Raw genomic sequence first — 20,833 nt, 5'->3', positions numbered from 1 at the left:
TTAATATTTATTTTAAAAAAATAGATTAAGATAAGTACAAAATTTTAATACTAATTTAAAAACGTACTTTTAATTGAATGATTTTTTAAAATTAAAAATAATTCTATTGTTGTTATGTTAATAAAAATTAAAATTTTTATATTGTTTCATTTTTAAAAAAAATTTTAAATGTTTTTTACAATGTAATATATTTTAGTGAACCAATAACAGTAGAAGTATTATTACCAATAAATAGATAGATGATATAATTTAATTGTTATGTAAGTTTTATCATCTTTACTTTTAATTCAATATCTTTTTTTTTATAATGTTATAATGTCATCGTATAAAAGTCTATTATCAAATTTTTACTACTTAATGTTGTTTTTATTATGTAGAGATTACTTGTATATTATACATAAAATGTATAAATTTAAGGAAACGATTATTATTATTACTGTTATAGTTATAATTTTTGATAAAGTAATTAATTTATTTTTATATACTAAAAGTATTAAATAAATTAAAAATATTTTTTTTTATTTAATAAGTTTATATAAAATTTTGTATATAAATTGTTTCCTTGATTAATATGTACTTTAACAGAAATAAAAAATATTGAACTATATTTTTAAAAGGTCATTTTATACTTTATAGATGATATAAATTATAAAAAATAAAAGTTTATAATAGGCAAAATTATACTTTTCTTCCTCATTTTGTTAGAAAAGTATAAAAAAAAACATATTTTGTCAGGTAAAGATATATATTTTATTAGTTTTTATTTTTAAAGTTGCAACTTTACAAAATTAAAATTTTCCCTTAGATTTTCTCTATCTTGTAAATATAAAGATTAGTTTTTATCATCAATTTATATTTTTATAATCATTTATGTTTCAAAACTTATTCTATTGCTTTATTATTATTTGTGATACTTTAAAGCTACATTAATTTGACATAAGATATATTATTATTTCAAAAACATTATCAATTGTATTATTATTTCATCAACATAGCATTTACTATTATTTATAAATGGAGAGTAGCCTTTAATCTATCTAAGAAGTAATAACAACAAAAAAAAAAAAATACTTTTTATTTTATATAGATTTAAAAGAAATCAAAATTGTTTCCGTTTTATAATTTTATAAATATGATTGACTTACTTCTTAAATATATTTGACATTTCAAATACAATATCAAAATTATTAACTATATTAAATATCGCAACTTTTAAATATTAACCAGATAAACATAAGTTTATCAAAATTAAAGTTTAATTTTCCTATTATCAAAATATTATTTCTTTTACATTATTAATTTTTGCTCTTTTAGTTTATCTATACTACATTTTCCTTATAAAAATTATTTTTAAAAAGAAACTTTAAAATTTAATATATATATATATACTTTGTTTCTTTAAAATTAATTTTTCATAAATAACTATATTTTTAATAATTAAAATTATTATTATATTAATCTTTCATTTATAATATTTATTTTACTTTAAATTTTGTTTCTTTATGAAAAATATTTAATCTTCTCATATAATTAACTTTCTTTTTTTTTCAAAAACTTTTTATTTTACACAATCTTTATCTAATTTCTTAATAATTAAAATACATTTATAATTTATATTTTATGAAAGTATTCATTTTTAAATAATCTTAGAACATTAATTTTAAAAAATTTTTAACCATATAAATTAAAAATTTTTTATATAAAATTGAGAAAAATCAAAAATTAACTAAAAAAGGTGGAGTTTGAAGATAAATGCTAATAAAATATTAATTCTATTTTCATTATATTAAATAGTAGCTTTACTAATGAAATTTATAAACACTTATGTAAAATATATTAAATATTTTTATATTTAAAATAATAGAATGTTGTACTCTTCTTAATTTACGTAACTTTATCATTTATTAATCTTTTTTTTATAGTTTTAGTTATATCTTTACTTTAAAAACAATTTATATATTTATAGTAGAGAGATATTAAATAAAAGGAAAAAAAAAATGTTTTCACGCTTGTTAACAATTATTATTTTTATTCAACTATTAGTTGTAACATGTATGATAAATTCTCAAAGACCAATATGTGGAAAAAGAATGAAAGATAAAATATTCAATTATTGTTCTACTTATATTTGTCCAGAAATTAATACATCAGACTTTTATGAAAATAAAGAATTTCAATATGTTTCTTATGAAATTCCGAATCATCATATTGGAATAGCATTAAATTGTTGTACCAAAGGATGTAATGAAAAAGAAATACAAGATTTTTGTTGTGGTGTTTCTTCAACTAATTATGATATAAGGAAAAATGATGGTGAATTAATGGGTTACGAAGCAATAGAATCAAATCTCAAACAGTTTAAAAATAATGATAAACAACAATAGATATTAAATTTTTTTATGGTTAAAAATTTGATGTTTAACAAATTGTTTTATTATAATCAAAATTATTGTTTACTGAAAAAGAAATTTTTAATCACAATTACCATTATTACAAGCAGTATCTCCTTACAAAAAAAATTATATACTAATTTTAATGTTCAATTTATCTCATAGAATTAAACAACAAATGCTATTTTTTATTTTATCAACAAAAAAAAAATTTATTGGATTTGAAAAATATTGCTTCAGACAAATTTTAATTGCAATATAAATCAAATACAATAAAATAAACAATTATAAAATATATTAAAAAAAATAGTACTAAAAGAAAAAAATCTACAAAAAAAAAGATGCTTAAAAAAATCAAAATCCAGTAGAATATAGAATAATTTTATATTAATAAATAAATTGTGTTTTTTTTACTACTTTTTAATATTATAGAGTAATAATACATTTATAATCAATATATATCCAATCCTTTGCTTCTAATTAATTAAAAAATAAACAATTTTTTAAAGTAATTGTATTTTATTTATTTATTTATTTTTTGTAAACAAAAAAAAATTAATTTTATATTAACAGAAATAATTTTCAGTAAAATTAATATTATACATATACCATAATTATACCGATTATTAAACATATTACTTATCTTAAAAGTTACCAAATAAGAAGTTTATACTTTAAAAAAAATTATTATAATATTTCTTTAGTAATACTAAAATATTTGTCATTTACAGAAATTATTTTATAGAAGTTTTAATAATTTTCTTATACAAAGAAATTTGGTAAGTAAAGTTTTAATACATCCAATTTTAAATATTATTTCTTATTTTGTTATAAAATGTAAATTTTAATAAGTACAAAATTATTTTTTTAAATATAATTTGTAATCTTTTAAAGAACAAAATTTTGCAAATGATTTTACAGTAATATTTTTTAACTATTTTAATTTAAATTTAATAAATATTCATTAAAATTTAATTTAATTTAATTAATTATTTAAAGTATTTAAAATATTTAAAATATATTCAATTTAATTTTGACCAAATACTTTTATAAATTAATTTTTCTATTTTAAATATTAATTTATACGACTATTATATATTAATTTAATTTATTAGTAAAATATTTCATATTATATTATATAATATGAAATATAATTTTTTACCTACTTTCATTTAAATTTCTATTTCTATAATAACAATTTTTTTTTACATTTTAAATTAATAATATTTTTAAAAAAAATACCTTACTTTTATAAATAGTTTATTTGTAAAAATAATTACTATATATATTTCAAAAATTCACACGTTTTTTATAAATAAATAATTACTTTAAAAGTGAAAAAAAAAATTTTTTTTTTAAATAACGGTTTTTATAAATGGATAACCAATAATATAGTTAGTTAAAGTTTGAAAAATTATTATAATACTTGAAGTATAAACAAAATATAACAATAAACATTATTTTGCTATATATATTTATATTTTTCTTATCCACTTATAAGTCTCTATTTTAATAAAAATATATTATTAGACGTATAAATTAACAAAAATACCATAGAAATATATTTAAACTTTCAAAAAAAAATTATATACTTGTTTAATAAAATATTTGTATTTTAAACAAAATTGTTTCATATTGAAATTTTTGATAAATATATTTATTATTTTTTAAAATTTTTATGTATTTTAATTTTATTGAAAAAATAACAATTTCAATTGCTTTTAAAATGTTTCTATTTAAAATTTTATTTTTCTTGTACTATTGCTAGGTATACTATAATTTATATATAAATATTTGATTAATTTTTTCAATTGTATATATATACTTTTTTTTTATTATTTTAAACATATTTCTTTTTAATTTTTTTTTATTTCTGTATTTTAAAAACATACATATTTATTAAAAAAGCTATTGCCAAATACCAAAAAACATTCATAATAAATATATTTTAAGATAAACAAAATAATAACGATATTACTCTATATGAAATATTGTATCCTTTTATTTTCTACTACATTTTCATTATTTACAACTTTATACCCACTAATATTTTAAATTGGAAAGTAATTTTTTATATATTTTATTTTGATAAATTTTTGAATAATTTTATTTTTCTAACTAAAAATTAATTTTTTTTTTATTATTTCAATAATTTTATTATAATAATAAGTTTAGATATTATATAAAATGGATAAAATAAAAAATGTTAAAAATATAACTTGGAAAGAAATGAAATCATTTTCTGAATATATTGTTAAAGATTCTATTGATTATATATCTACTAAGGCAAAATCTTTTAATGTTTCTCTTGATTTAGTTGCATCAACTACAACAAATGAAAGAGATCATATTAAAAAAGATATTTTACTTGATACAATATCTATAAATCATCCAGATACAAAAACTTTATATTTTTATAAAGCTGAAGAATTTGATAATAAAAAAATTTATGATTTTTTGATGGATGTTTTTAGAATACATGAACCTATAACACAAAGTTTAAATTGTGAAGAGGAGGATTTAGAAGATTTTTTTACAGATATTGCTTCTGAATATCTTATGGATAATGTTTCTGTTGTTGTTTTTAATGAAGAAAAAGAGTTAGTTGGAATTTGTTTAAATTCTATTCATTTAGTAGATACAATCAATAATAAATCTATAACTTTTAATGATGATTACCAAAAAAAAGTTGATTTTTCAGAAGGTAAGAAAAATATTTAATTTTATAAATTTAATAAAATAATATTAAATTATTATTTACAACAGACAAAATAAATCGAATTAAACTGTAGTATTCTTAAAAAAAAATTTTTTTTTTATTAAATTATGTTAAATTATATTATTATTAAAATTAACATGACTTTCTTTTTTTTTTTAAAAAAAGAAAATAAAAATATATTATTTTGTAAAAATTTATATATATCTTATATTTATAGAATATCTCAAAAATCCTTATCGTTGTGAAAAAGCTAAAAAAATAGATTTATTTGTATCTTTAATTGAAAATAACTATGAAAAAATTTTACCAAATGATATAAAAAAATTATTAAAGATTGATATTATATGTGTTAATCCATCTTATGCCAGATTAGGTATTGCAAAAAAACTTGTTGATCTAACAATAACATTTGCTATTAAAAAAGAATGTCAAGGTATTATAAGTTGTACGACAGCCAAAGGATCAAGAAAATTAATGGAAAATGTTTGTTATTTTTAATTATTATTATTATATTTAACTTTTATTTTTTAGAAAAAATTTTCTGCATTAAGAACAGTTAATTTTTCAGATTTTAAAGTAAATGGAGAACTTGTTTTTCAGCATCTTTTAGACAATGGAACTGGTGGTGCTTTAATGTTTAAAAAACTTTTATCTGATGATATATAAATATTACAATAAAAATTTTTTTTATATTTAATTATAAATATTATTTTTTATTTTTATAATAAAAAAAAAAATCTGGATTAAAAAATAATTTTAAATATAAACATTTGTACATGTATTAAATATTTTTAATAATAATCCACAGGGATATTTTAAAATATACTTTAATTATTACTAAGACTCATTTTTGGCCAAGCAATTTTAGCTTCATTTCTTTTGTAAGCAAAAAGAAATTGTGTATTTGTGGAACGTAGTTGGCAAACAACTTGATAAGGATATTCATTTGGTCCTAATTTTGATTCATAACCATCAAAAAGAATATATAAACCATAATCTTCTGGACATGTAATATTAAATCGACCACCTATAATTCTACCTAATTTTCTTACAGGCATTTGAGGAAGTGAAGGAAATGTATGATAACGTATTGTTCCATCTTGTTCATCAGGAACAGCAATTTTTATTAAACAATCTATTTTTGATGGTCCATTAGTTGAAGCATTATATGTTGTAAAAGATGAATCTGTTGTAGATAAAATATCATTTGATAATTTTTTAACACATTCTGGATCTTTTAATAATTGTATTGCTGAAAATAATGCTGATATATAAAAAGCTGTATCACCACTTGTTAAAACTCTTTGTGGTAATAATTCCCACATATACCATGTATCAATATCACATGTAACAGCATTTCCTTTAGCAAGTGTAAACATTATAATTCTTATTAAATCTTCACTTTTAACAGTTGTTGTTGTAGAAAAAAGATATGAAGTAGAGGTTGTTGAAATTGATGATATCATATCATTTACCTTACCAATATCAATACAATTTTCCATAGCTTTTAAAAAATTATCTAATTTTTTAAATGGTGAATAATGTTGTTGCATTTTTTTAAGATAAATTTTTAAACTATCCAAAATATTTGTATTATCATTATATTTTATATCATTACTAATACCTAATTTTTCTAATGACATTCCACGTATAGTTAATAAATTACTTGTAACAATTTGATGTTCATCACCATTTTTTTTTATTGATAAATGATATAATAAATTTTTAATAGGTTTTAATAATAATTTATATAAAGAAGTTTCTAATATAGCATCAATATCAAGAAAAGAGTTTTCAGGAAGTTTAGAACTTTCTTGTTCTATTGTTTTATGTAAATTTCTTTCACCGTTTTTTACTAAATAATTTTTTATTCCCGTTAAAAATTGTCGTACATTTCTAATAACTGTATTTGGGCAAGTTTCATGAGCTTCAAAAGTACATTCAATAAATCTTTGTAATGTTGCACCAAAAATTGTTCCTGAATCATGAGATAATGTTTCTATATATTGTTGAATTCTTAATTTACTCTCATCTAAATCATTTGCTATTGGTGATGGTAATGATGTAGTTTCAGAATTTAACATACAACTACCACGTTTAACTAATTTCATTCTTTCACGTGTCAAACTTTTTCTATTTAATGTTTGACTTTCACTCATATCACAACATATACTTGTCTCTTCTTTTCCTATATTATAATAATTTTTATTTGATGTAATATCATTTTTAATAATTTTTGTTTTATCATCAAAAATTTTATCATCCATCTTTAATATAACACCATTATTTGTAATTTTCATTTTCGGTGAAATATTACCTTCACTAAAAAGACTACTAGCACTACTTTGAGATGTTGTAGTTAAAGTATTATTACTACTAATTGCTGAATCAAATGTTCCACCTTGTCTTTCAATCATTGGTGTATTAAAAGTAGAATTTTCATCAACTGTCTTAGCTAAATCAAGAAGATTTTCCCAAATATTAGAATCCCATGGTTCATTAAATACAGTACCAGCAACAGAAATAGAATCATCATCATTTTGATTATTATGACTTGAATTACCACAAATATCAGAGATTCCTGATATAGTAGAATTTCTTAAATTTTGATTTTTATTAAAATCTGATATTGGAGTATATTCAGAAGTTGAAGGTTCTTGAAATATTTGACCATTATTATTAGTTATTATATTACTAGAAAATGATATAATTTTGGTGGCACGTTGTCTTGACTTCATCTCAGCATTAACAGCAGACCACTTTGAATTTGTTTTAGGTGATTTACTAATAATATTATTATTAAAATTGTTATATGATGATGATGTATTATTTGGTGTATTAATAATATTATATTTAGGATCAATGAAAACTTTGTGATAATCTGATGTTGTATTATCAGTAGATGATGAATTAAAAGAGGAAGTTGAATTGTTAAATTGTTTACGCCTTACTACTGGAGTTATTAAGCCTTCGTTGATTGTCTAAAAATAGTAAAGATTAATACATAATAAGTATAAAGATATAATAAGATAATATAAAAGAAATTAGATATTTTTAACATATGGACATTTTATATCATTTATTATATATCTCTTGTTATATGGTATTTCTAATTAATAATCAAGTTTCATAAATTATATTATAACATTAATGAGATAGAAAACATTATATATAATAAGATATAAAAATTTTTATATATATTTTAAAAACTTTTTAAAATAAAAGAAAATTAATATTAATTATCTTATAATAAATTAATAAAATAAATTGATTTTTCCTAAAAATTTTACAAGATTTTTATTTATTTATTTGATTATTAATATTATAAACTATAATATAACCCATAAAACTAAACTTATATATTTTAAATGATTAGTGATTGTAAATATAAATTAAAATATAAAATTTATAAATAAAAATGTGGAACAGTTATTATACCAGTAAAATAATAGAAAAATAATATAATTTATCATAATCATTGTATTTAGTATTATATATTAAAATTTTAATATTCTATAATAAAATGTTTAAATAAAATATATTATTTTGAAGGCAATTTTTAATTTATAATTAGTAATAAAGATTTTTTTTTATTATTTTTAATAAAAAATAATAAAAATATATTTTATTGATAGTTATTAAATAAAATGACCATGTAATTTATATATTAATTAAAAAAATTTTTCTTTTTATAGAAAATATAACCTAACACCTTATGTTATTATATATAAAGTGTTATATTGGTAAATCTTTTGATGGTATATAAATATAATATTATTTATAAATAAACAGTATAACTTTTAAGTTTTGGTAATTGAAATAGAAATGATAAATAAAGGACATAAATAATAAATAAAAGAAACATATATTAAATAAATGTGCCGTCAATGTATTATGATGAGAGTAAAAGATGATTTAAAAGTATAGTTCTTGACAAGATAGTTAATAAAGATTAAATAAATCTTAGGTTCTCTCATGTTAAATAAAATTATGTGCCATTATATTATAGAAAAATATAACATATGCAGAATGTATTACTACCAATACATACATATATATATATATATATACAATAAATAGTTAAATCTTAAAATACTTACCTGTAATTCTCCATCTCTTCTACCTAATTTAGCAAGAAGAGCTTTAGCCGAGGTAGTTACGGCCTTGTGTTGTTCTAATAATTCATTATTCTTTTGATCAAATAAATTAGGTACAGATAATCTATGAATTTCTTTAATACTATTAGGTGATTGACTTTTACTATTTTTTTTACATGACATATCATTATTTAATATATTATTTTTATCATTTCTTTTTTCATTACTTGTTTTTCTCATTATAATGGATTTACCACTTAAAATATCATTACTATTTCTAGTTGGAAATACATTTTCTTCTCCAACAATTGATAAAGGCATATCTTTTAAGAGATCAGGATTAGATTTATTATTACAATTATTTTCTCTTCCATCTATATCAGGTTTCTCAAAATGATTTGCTAATCTTTTAGCTGTTATTGAAGCTGTTACATCACTTATTTCCCTTCTAAATGCTATTTGCCTTGCTCTAATTGAATCTTCACCAACTAAAAATAAAATATTTATAAATATATATGAATATGAATAATTTAAATTTTTTTTTTAAAAAATAAAATATTAAAATAGTTTAACTAACCGATAGTCAATAGATTGAGATCTTCTAAGTCATTAGAATTAGTAGAAAATTTTTTCGTATAATTATTATTGTTAGTTAATGATAATGGTGAAGGAAAGCATCTGGTTACTTTATTGACATTTCTAACACTTGTATTATTTTGAGGTTTTGAAGTTAGTAGTGAAAAATTATTATTAAGATTATTTTTAGTTTTATTTGTACTATTACTATGTGAACCTTGATTTGTTATTAATACTTTATTAGATGATATATCATTATTGATAGACTTTTGTATACCTTTCTCAATATCTTTTTTATTTAATGATTTTGGTGATGAAGTATTAATTGACATTAAACCTGATGACAATTGTTGAGATACCTGATGTGGATTAACATTTTTATTTCCTATACATGGAATTCTTTTAAAAGGAACACTCTCCTGAATAATTCCTTTTTTTGTAGTTTTTTCTTTTAATTCATTACAATTATTATTATTTATCATTTCTAAATTTAATGGTGTAAAATAGTAACATTGTGCTAATGAACTAAAAGCTGATTGAGATTCAATTTTTTTAATAGGTACATTTGTTGAGTGTGAACGATTAAAAGTAAATTGATTTTGTTGTTGTTGTTGTTGATGTTGTTTTTTAATAGAATTACCAGAACCAAAAAATAATGACTTTAAGAATGATGGTGTTCTTTTTTCTTGTTCTTTATATGATCTTGTTGAAGATCTAGTTGATGGTCTACAATTATTACCATTCTTAGATAATGTAGAGGAAGAAGAAGTACTAGGTTTAAAAGCATTTTTGATAGAATAAAATGATGAATTTAATGTATTTGATTGATAAGAAGGAACATTAGTAAATGTATCACTATTATGTGAAAAGTAATCGGAAGTCCTTGAAAAATTACTATTATTTGAAAGTAAACTAAATGTCTGTGGTACAGGAGTCATTTCCCTTTCATCTCTTGAAGTAATTGATGGTAAGATATGAGCTAATTCTGTATTCCAAAAATCTAAAATAATTTATAGATTATTATCTGTCTAAATATTTAATTTGATTTAATTATTATGTAAAAAAATAAAAAGACATATTAATTATTTTTCTAAATATTATAGATAATATATTTGTATTAAATAAATTGTTTCATGAGAAATAAAACAAAAAAATATTTAATAATAAAAGTGAAGTATAATTTTTTTTTTTAAAATAACTATTTATTTAAGTTAAATATCTAAAAAATATATCTTTTATATATTAAACAAAAAAAAATTTTTTTGGATTATTATTATTTGGACAACCTTTTGAATAAATAATTTATTTTAAAAGTTTTTAACTAAATATATTCTCATAATATAGTAGAATAATATTAAAAATATAAGTTAATTAAACATCAAGTTTTAATATACTAATATTTAAAAATAATACTTTTTATGACATATTTAAAAATATAACATATACAAGTTAAAGAATAGACTTTAACCTGTAAATGAATATAAATATTATTAATAAATTGGAATATTAAAAGATAGACAAACTATTTTTATAAAGATTTTATTATCTTCTTAACATATCGTTACATCTAACTGAAAATCTTCTTTTATCATTAATAAAACAAACATGGAACAATTAATGTTTATGATAGGTAAAATATTGTTTGTTATAACCTTATTAAATAAAAAGGTAAATGGAAAATTAGTTAATAAATATAATAAGTCAAGGACAAGTAATATGATTTATAAATAAGATATATCTATTAATATTCTAAAAATTTTGGTTAAAATTATTTACATTTATATCAAAAATCTACTAATTATCTTTTTAATATAATATAAAATTATAATGATAACAAAAAAAAAAAAAGTATGTAAAATGTCACTAAAAGTGAAATTATACATAATTTAACACTATTTTTTAAATGTAAATATTTTTAAAATTTTAAAATATAAGTATTACGTTATTTCTATTATTTGTAAAAAAATATTTTTCTTTACTATCATTAAATAATTATTATATATGTTTATTTATTATTATTAAAAAATTTTAAATACAATATTTGAAAGGTTATATCATATAAATATAATTTTAAAGAAAAAAATTTTATAATATATTTTATGATACAAATTGCCTTAATTTTATATATAATTTAATAAATTTTTTATCTTAAAAAATATTTTATATCTAGATTTATATTAAATTTTCAATAAGATTTATATAATTAATTAAGTACATCATTATTTATATGTATTCTTTTAAAAGAATTATATAATAATATTAATTAAATATCTTTTTTTAAAATAAAATTAAAATAAATTATACATTAAAAAATATTTAAAGTACAATTTTGTATTTTATATATACTTCAGAATGACATATAAGAAAATTAAAATATTTTTGATTTTAATATATATCATATTTAATTTGATACAATTAAAATTGAAGGATGATGATTTTATTATTTTTATGTTAAGAGGTATAATAAAAGAATTGTTAGAAGTAGGACAAAAAAGGTATTTTGTTAAAAATATATATATATAAATAAATAAAAGAGGTGAGATAGATAATGTATAAAGATATAATAATAATAAAAAAAAAAGTAATCATACATTGTATATATAGTTCAAAGAAATATAAAATATTTAAAATAAATTTATATATTTCCTCATTTTTATTGTAATTGAAAAAAAAAATCATAAAAGAATGTATTATTAATATATAAAATATGTTAAAGTATATTGATCATCTATTAACAAATTTCTTCTTAAAATTATTATATTAGTTAAATAGAAAATTAGAAAGAATAAAATATTAAAATACCTCAAAATTGTTCAAAATTTTAAATAATCTTCTTAAATTATTATAATAAACTTAAACTTACTTGCACCAATCTTTGCAATTCTTTTTAACTCTTCAATTGCCTGACAATGAAGAATAGCTGGAGGCATTTCTAGTTTTATATGTATCTCTTCACCATGTTTACAATAATATTCTATCAATAATGGTAATGATTTAAATGATCTTAATGAACCCTCCAATCTTACTGAACCATTAATAGTTTCTATTAAATAATGATCATTATCATTTTTAAATTCTGGTGGTAATCTTATTGTTAAAGCCATTGAATGTACTTTAGTTGAAGATCTTACAATAAAACTCTAAAAAATATATATATTAATAGAAAGATTAAATATAATATTATTACATACACCTGGAATCATGTTGTTTAATAAATGGCATGCTTCTATTCGACCAATATTTCTTAAATACCATACTGGATGTGTAATTATAATTTTTTCTAATAATGATACTTTATTACTTGTTAAATTTGTTTTATCAATAATTTTTGAATCATTAGATATTTTTATAAAACTTCCATTATTACAATTCATTGATAAATTAATTTCACCTTTAGAAGGTGCCCGTGGATTCTAAAAATAAATTATAATGTTTAAATGTTTAAAACTTTCTCATGAAATGAATGATGATCATTTTTATTATCATTAATTGAATGATTACTAAAACTTTTGTTACATCATCATATAATTATGCCATTATTTTTATTCTCATAACATTATTTAGAGGTGAACTATGTTATAAATATACACTTTAAAATGTAATAAAAATATTTGTAAGTGCAAAAAAAATATATATATATATATAATTAATATTAGGAAAAAAAAGAAAAAATTTTTAATAAAAATATATTATAATGAAGTAAAATTACTATAAAAAGTTTTTTTTTTCAAATGAACTTACTTTAGAATTATAAATAGTATTTTTCAGTAATTCTTCAATCTGGTTCTTGACATCATCTTCACTTTTAATATTATTATCTCTTTTTAGTTGATTATTAATACTATTATTATTTATTATATTTGATTGACCTGAACGTGATACTCCACCAATTCCTGGTACTATAGAAACATTTGATGAATGTTTAGTGTCTTGTTTAGTAAATTCTACCGCTGCTGATGGTGTCAATTCTTCTACTTCTATTTCAACCTCTTCATCATCAACCCCTGATCCATCCATAGAAGGTGTTGAAGATTTTTGTTGATTATTTTCTATATGAATTTCTTTAGATGTCATTAATAATAAAGAATAATATTATAAAATACTTAAAATATAATTAACAAAAATGAATAATAAAATTTTAATATAAAATTAACTTTAAAAAATATTTAAACAGTTGATCAAAGTATAAATAAAATCATATCATTTTAAAAATAAATTTAAAGATTTTAAAAAAAAAACATTAAAGTAGTGATAAAGTAATATAATAAATTATTTTTAATCAAATGAATAAAATATCCTAATGATGATAGTTACAACTAAATGATTCAAGATAATGATTATATTAATATATTATTTGAAATGTAATTAAATATTTATCAAAATGTTTCAGCTTATTCTTTTAATTATTATATGTATATTTATATTAAAAATAAAAAGGAAAATTAAATAAAATTAATTTATACCTACTTTTGATAGGAGGAAGTTAAGAAATGAAAAAGTTAATAGAAAACCGATCAAAGATTATTAATCTAATAAATATATAAAAATAAAATAATGATAATATTTTATAATATTTTATTAATAAAAAAAAAAAATAAAAATTTTTTTGTATGAATATTGTATAAAAGAAAGTAATAGTTATTAAATAAATGTCATGATGTTTATATTTTATAACAAATTGTTAAAAGAAAAAGAAACTTTTTAATTGAGGTAAAGAACAATATTTTATGCATATATTATTCTCATTGAAGAAATATCTTTTTAAACTCTTTTAAACATACTTTAAATATATTATATTATTTCTCTATAATAATAACAGATGTATAATTTTATTTGTTTTATTTTTAAAAATTATAGGATTTTTAATTAGAAAAATGGTTTATAATTATGACATGTAGTATTAATAGATTCTTCTTCTTTTTTTTTTTTTTTATTAAATATAAAAAATTATTTAAAAATAATTACATTCATTCAAATTAATATTTAAATAAAAAGTAGTTTTAGTGAATTGACAAATAAAATATAAATTTTTTATCTATGTATTTTAAAAACAAAAAGTAATTTATGGAAAAATAAAAGTACTAGTGACAATAAGATGATTTTTCTTTTAAAAGTCATAACGTATTAAATATTTATATTTATTTTTTGATTGTTAAAACTGTTAAAAAATAACATTTAGTGAAGGAGTAACTAAATAGCATTTTTATTTGATATTATTTATTTTTAAACTAACTATCTTATTACATAGTTATTTAAAAAAATGAATTAATAAAGATAGACTATAAATTATATATAATTAACATATGTTTTGGAATGTTTAAAAATTTGTAAAGTATATAAAAATTAAAAGTATAAATAAGTAATTGTTAGAAGAATATTATGAAATATGTAGATTTTTTTTTAATATTTAAAATTATAACTACTTTTATTATATTTAGAAAAGATTATTTTAAAAAAAAAATATGTTAATAAAATAATTCCTTAAGAAGAAATATACATTTTTAAAGTTTTATAAAAAGAAAAGACTTTTATTTTAAAATTTAAGTACTAAATTTATATGACACTTCTTTCAAAAGATATTAATTAAAAATTATTTAATTAAAAAATTGTTTATCACTAAAAAATAAGCCAACATCTTGGAAAGAAAAAAAGACAGATTGATAGAGATGATGAAGTAAGGGAAAAATAATGTTTTTATGTGCCTAAGATTGATCATTTGGTACGTGTGTACTAGTATAGTTACAATTTACTGGTAATGTTAAGTTATTTCCAGCATTGGCATATATACCGCAATTCTGTTAATCGGCATTTATTATTTATTGATATATATATATATATCTTTATCATAGTATACATAAATATATTTAAATGTTGTCCGAGGATAAAATGTTTTTAAATGACTCAGCAAAATGATATTAAACTTATGTTTATGAATTCAATGTGATGGTAGGTAAAAAGGTATCAACCTGTGACAATCATTGTTATACCTCTTCTTTTTATTGTTTCTAGATTAAAGTTTAACTTGTTGGCAGTTGATGATTAATAATTATTAATGAGGAACACAATTTATAATAATTTTTCTTATTTCTTATCTTTTTTTATTAAACTTTCTTTCTTTTTTTTTAAAAAAAAATTATGTTTATATAAACACTCTTCAAAATAGGTGTTAAGAAATTATTACGTAAAAATATATATAGATAAAAAAAATTTTATTGTCATTTTACAATAAAATTATTTTTAATATTCTTGCAAAATTAATTTTTTTAAAAAAATAATAAAGATTTGTAAAATTATAAAAAAAAAATTATAAAAATTATTTATTTTTTTCATCCTTTTTTGGATAAATAAATCTACCCTTATTCTTTTTTTTCCCGAATTTTCTTTCAACTATGTCACAAGTTCCACAACATATATTCTTGAAAAGTGGAGCCTTACAATACATTCTTAAAATTGTTGCTGGATACTTAGTACATACTCCTTTATTTTCATCAACACAAACTAAAAACTATCTAGTAAAAATATTTTTAAAACTTACTCATTTGATAATATTTTTCATTTCGAACACATTTTCCTAACATACACCACTATAAAAAAAATTTTTTTTTTAAACATTATTTGTTATTTTAAAAATATTTTTTATTTTTTAAATATTAGTTTATTTACTTAATTTTTAAACTTACATTTCCAACACCACATTCTGTACCATCCATTGCTGGAAAAAATACACGTGTTTCACAAGGATACAGTAAATCATTTTTTTTTCTACTACACCATATTCTTCTACATGAATCTTTAGTTACTGGATAATAAGCATCATTTTTACAATAACCATACTCCATTCCAAATGATATTTTACATTGCTTGTCTCTATTAAATAATTCACCACTCTTTAACATTCCATCTTTTCTTTCTTTTTCTTCTATTTCACTAAAAATTCTTTTTTTACCTGGTCTTAATTTTCTTAAACAATTATTTTCACTTGTTTCATTAAAAAATTTTTCTATATCTTGTCTGGTACATTCACTTATTGTAAAAACATTATTAAAAATAGTATCATCTTCTGAACTTGAAACACTTGGAGACATTAAATGATTTAACTTTTTATCACATCTTTTATTATGCTCACCTACACCATCATGTTCTGCTCCTAATGCATGAGCTATCTCATGAGCAGCTATTAATGTTGAAGTACTTCCACTATCTTCAATTATAGATGTTGATCTTCCTTTTTTACACATACAACCAATATTTGCCATACCTTGAGTTAATGAATCACCTGTATGAGAAATTAAATCATATCTTGTTAGGAGGAGAGCATGATCATGTTGAGGTAACGTATCTAGTTTTGAAGTTATCCAAACATTAAACATTTCCACAGCATCAATTCCATAAACCTCATTTTCATCTAAAATTCTAGGTTTATTGTTTTTTTTATTAACTTCTTCAAATTCAAAATTTGATCCTGATCCTTCTTCAGATCCACTACTTTCAATAAAAATATCTCCACTACCATCAATAATATTATCTTCCTCACCACTACCTTCTTCCTCTTCTTTTAATCGTTTTAAACCATTAAAAATTGGACAATCAGTTATATTTGTTACAATAATTTCACTAACTAAATTCATATGAATTCTAATATCATTTAAAAAAACAAATCTCCAATAAATAGATCTTAATTGTGAAAAAATTCCTTTAACATAATCACTTAACATTTTTTCTGCATTTTTTTTGTCATAATCAACTAATTCAAGGAATGCCTCAAACATTTTATAATCTGTTACTATAAGGAGATCCATAATATATTGTTCTTCTAGTTTTTGTGAACCAGATGACATCTGTTGAATAGGAATTTTTTTATTAAAAATATAATCCCCTAATTGTAATTTTTTATCAATATATATATAAGTATGAGTTGTTGTATTTTCTAAAGTTCAATTTTAATAATGTTTAAAAACAAAATACAAAAATAATAATAATTAACAATAACTTACCATTGTAAACTAATTCATCACCATTAATTGTTGGAAAAAAAAGAATATAAATACAAAATAAATAAAATTTCATTTTAAATAAAAATATGTATACGATTATTTATTACTATTATAAATCCAAACAAAGAATAAGTTTAAAATATTCGTAATTTTATGAATCAAAGGTTATCCTTTCATTAAAGTGGTTTTATATTAAATGTTATAAAGAAATAAACGTTAAAAGTAAAAGTGAGTCAAAGATTTTGCTTACTTCTAAAAGAAATCATAATTTAAATAGTTTAAAGAGAGTGAAAGTAAATGAGATCTAAAAATGAAAAATGATCAAATAAATGTAATAAATTTTCTTCTTTTCTATCTTTTTGGCAATATTATTTAATATTTTAACAAAAGAATAATTTAATATATATAAAATCACATATCAACATTATGATTGATTTATACAATTAAAAGATTTATTTCAAAATAAATCATTGATAGTATTATTCATTAACCTCAGACTATCTTTATGATAATAATATAAAATTTAATATAACAAACATGTGTACCTTTGCTTTGATTTTTATCAAAAATTAGCAATTTATTTTTTGTTTTTATTTCATAAATATTATCAAAAACATATATAATATTTATTTGTAATTTATTGAACAAATGACTTTTTGTAAAAAAAAATTAAAAAACTTCATTAAATTTCATAACATGTATTTTTCTTTTCTAAATTAAAATTTTGGTAATCTTATATTCTTTTTAATATTTTCATTTTTTTATTTGAGTTATCAAAATATATAAATCAAAAAATTTTTTAAAATATTTTTAAGTATATTAATATACTATATAAATTATCTTGAAGATTCAAGTAAGAATTTTAAACATTATTTTATTTATCTTTAAAAGTTAAAAAATATTTAAATAATAACTTTGCAAAATATTAACTTTGATTTTATTGATTAATAACAAAAAGATTGACAAATAATAAAAAAAAATTTAATTCATCTTTTTAAGATCAATATAATTTATCAAAAAAAAACAAAAGAAAACTTTAAAAAGTAAATTAAATACTAACAAAAAAATGATAACCTATTTGAAAGATGAATAAATTTTAATATTTAACTACAATTTTATGCAGAAAATTTTATATTTATTCAATTGTAAAAATATTTTTTTAATTAAAAATTTATTATACTTATTTCTTGTGGTAAATACATTATATATTTTTTTAAACTATATTTAATAAAATTTTTTATTTATTTTTAAATATTTAATGTTTTATATAACTTTTATCAACAGAAAAAAAAAATCTTAACAAACAGAAATTATTCTTTGAAATTGATAGTTGACAATATCATGTTCTTTCTCTTACAATAAGTATAAAAATAATAAATTTTTAATTTTTAATTTAAATTGGCCACCAACCACATATGTTAATCATCATGAAATTGAATTACGTTATCATATTTATGTTATGTTTATTTCTTAAACCTACACAACAATGTTCTAATATGAGTCCATTATGTAATCAATTCTCAAATTATTGTACCAACAGTAAACTTTCAGTTATAATGCTACAACAATGTCCAGTAACATGTAATGTATGTGTTATAAATATTCCAGCAAATGAACCAATTAACAATCGTATTGCAAACCCCTGTGTAGGAGATTCTTGTTCAAATAATAACATTTGTATTTTTATCAATTGTTAATCTGTCATATCCATGTTTTTGTAATCTAATTTGATTATTTTTGTATTCAAATTATTTTTTTCAAAAATAAATTCATAAATATATTTATATATAAAATATTTTTTACAGTGATTTAAAATTGTTAAAATATTTCTATAAAATAAAAATTTATGTCATAAATATTCTTCAAAAATATAAATCAAACTTTTTTTATTTTTTGTTTTATAGTTTGTGATAGCGTAAAATGTAACACATAATAATTTAATAATTTTCTTTTTTTTTTATTTATATACGATTATCTGTTTTCATTTTTTTTTATAATTTTAATGAATTTTTTGCACTTAAAAATGATAATTTAATATAGAATAACTTAATTAAAAAAAAATTTTAAGCTTTTTTATTTTAGCTATAATTATTTTTTACCAATTGCATTTATTTTTTTTAAAAAATGCTATTTATGTTTTTTTTAAATGACCTATCGGAAGTGTTGAAATAAAAAATATAGAAATCTTAAAGGATACTTTACTCCAATATCTTTGTAGAAACTATTTAATTACTGCGTCTAAATTGAAAAGTAAACTTATTTTCTAAATTTTTTAATAACTTTTATACTATTTTTTACCATTCGTTTTATTTAATATTATTATAAAATGGATGTCACAGATCACATTGAAGATTTGGAAGAAGATAAAGTCCCTTACAATGCAGAGGAAGCAAAAATTCGTGAAGAACAAAATCAGGAGATTCTTGAGGATGATATTTTTACATATCTTTGTAACTGTGGAGCTTTAGCTGTTGTAAGTGAACTTCAATTGGAAAGACTTCCTTTAAGAAAAGATGATCTTAGTCGAGTTTTTGATGTAAATATTCATAAAATTAAGCCTTTTTTTATTGAAGGTAAAATTGTATATTTAAAAAGGTTAGTTATTTTAAAAAAAAAATATAATTTAGTTATAGAGGGCAGGATAAATATGAATTAATAAGCGTAAAAAATTGCTCAAAATGTTTATTTCCAATATTCTATCAAAGTTTATCTTCTCCAACACAACAACCTATGCCAACAACATATTATATAATTCATAATTCAGTACGTTTAAATAAATCAGAAAAAGATGCAGAAAATGAAAAAACAATATTAAACAAAAGGAACATTAAAGGAGGTGGAAAAGGAAAAGTTGTAGTATCAACTATGATTGAGAAATGTTCTGCCAGTGATGAACCTGATTCAATTAACACAACAGATAACTACAACCTTAATGCTAAATTAATAAAACAAGAGCTTGAAAGAAAGAATGTATGGTATGCAGAAAAAATGAATCAATATAAAAAGTTAGGTGAAAATAATTTAGCTAAAAAAAAACGTGGTACACTTTGTATATAA

The 20,833-nt window shown here is 18.6% G+C and overlaps 5 protein-coding genes across 5 annotated transcripts; 3 read left to right on the top strand and 2 right to left on the bottom strand.

Moving 5' to 3' along the window:
* Positions 1–2,054: 2,054 nt before the first annotated feature.
* SRAE_2000483600 (Insulin-like domain-containing protein) lies at positions 2,055–2,384 on the top strand (the record flags this gene model as incomplete). Its single annotated transcript, XM_024643766.1, has 1 exon — positions 2,055–2,384. One exon carries the CDS (start codon positions 2,055–2,057, stop codon positions 2,382–2,384), a length of 330 nt encoding a protein of 109 aa, XP_024509401.1.
* A 2,235-nt stretch (positions 2,385–4,619) lies between these two features.
* Positions 4,620–5,775, top strand: SRAE_2000483500 (Acyl-CoA N-acyltransferase domain-containing protein; the record flags this gene model as incomplete). Its single annotated transcript, XM_024643765.1, has 3 exons — positions 4,620–5,094; positions 5,327–5,592; positions 5,641–5,775. 3 exons carry the CDS (start codon positions 4,620–4,622, stop codon positions 5,773–5,775), a joined length of 876 nt encoding a protein of 291 aa, XP_024509400.1.
* A 161-nt stretch (positions 5,776–5,936) lies between these two features.
* SRAE_2000483400 (Protein sprint) lies at positions 5,937–13,856 on the bottom strand (the record flags this gene model as incomplete). The annotated part of the gene is made up of 6 exons (XM_024643764.1): positions 5,937–8,090; positions 9,210–9,694; positions 9,784–10,782; positions 12,646–12,922; positions 12,974–13,195; positions 13,524–13,856. 6 exons carry the CDS (start codon positions 13,854–13,856, stop codon positions 5,937–5,939), a joined length of 4,470 nt encoding a protein of 1,489 aa, XP_024509399.1.
* A 2,239-nt stretch (positions 13,857–16,095) lies between these two features.
* SRAE_2000483300 (A disintegrin and metalloproteinase with thrombospondin motifs 9) lies at positions 16,096–17,849 on the bottom strand (the record flags this gene model as incomplete). Its single annotated transcript, XM_024643763.1, has 4 exons — positions 16,096–16,280; positions 16,318–16,366; positions 16,463–17,709; positions 17,777–17,849. 4 exons carry the CDS (start codon positions 17,847–17,849, stop codon positions 16,096–16,098), a joined length of 1,554 nt encoding a protein of 517 aa, XP_024509398.1.
* A 2,253-nt stretch (positions 17,850–20,102) lies between these two features.
* On the top strand, positions 20,103–20,833 carry SRAE_2000483200 (UPF0428 protein CXorf56; the record flags this gene model as incomplete). The annotated part of the gene is made up of 2 exons (XM_024643761.1): positions 20,103–20,371; positions 20,410–20,833. The coding sequence occupies 2 exons, from the start codon at positions 20,103–20,105 to the stop codon at positions 20,831–20,833; spliced, it is 693 nt and encodes a 230-aa protein (XP_024509397.1).

This window comes from Strongyloides ratti, assembly GCF_001040885.1.
Source record: "Strongyloides ratti genome assembly S_ratti_ED321, chromosome : 2".
In the NCBI taxonomy this organism is placed as follows: Eukaryota; Metazoa; Nematoda; class Chromadorea; order Rhabditida; family Strongyloididae; genus Strongyloides; species Strongyloides ratti.
The sequence above is the reverse complement of the archived record's forward strand: the minus strand, read 5'-3'. Positions and strand labels throughout refer to the sequence as shown.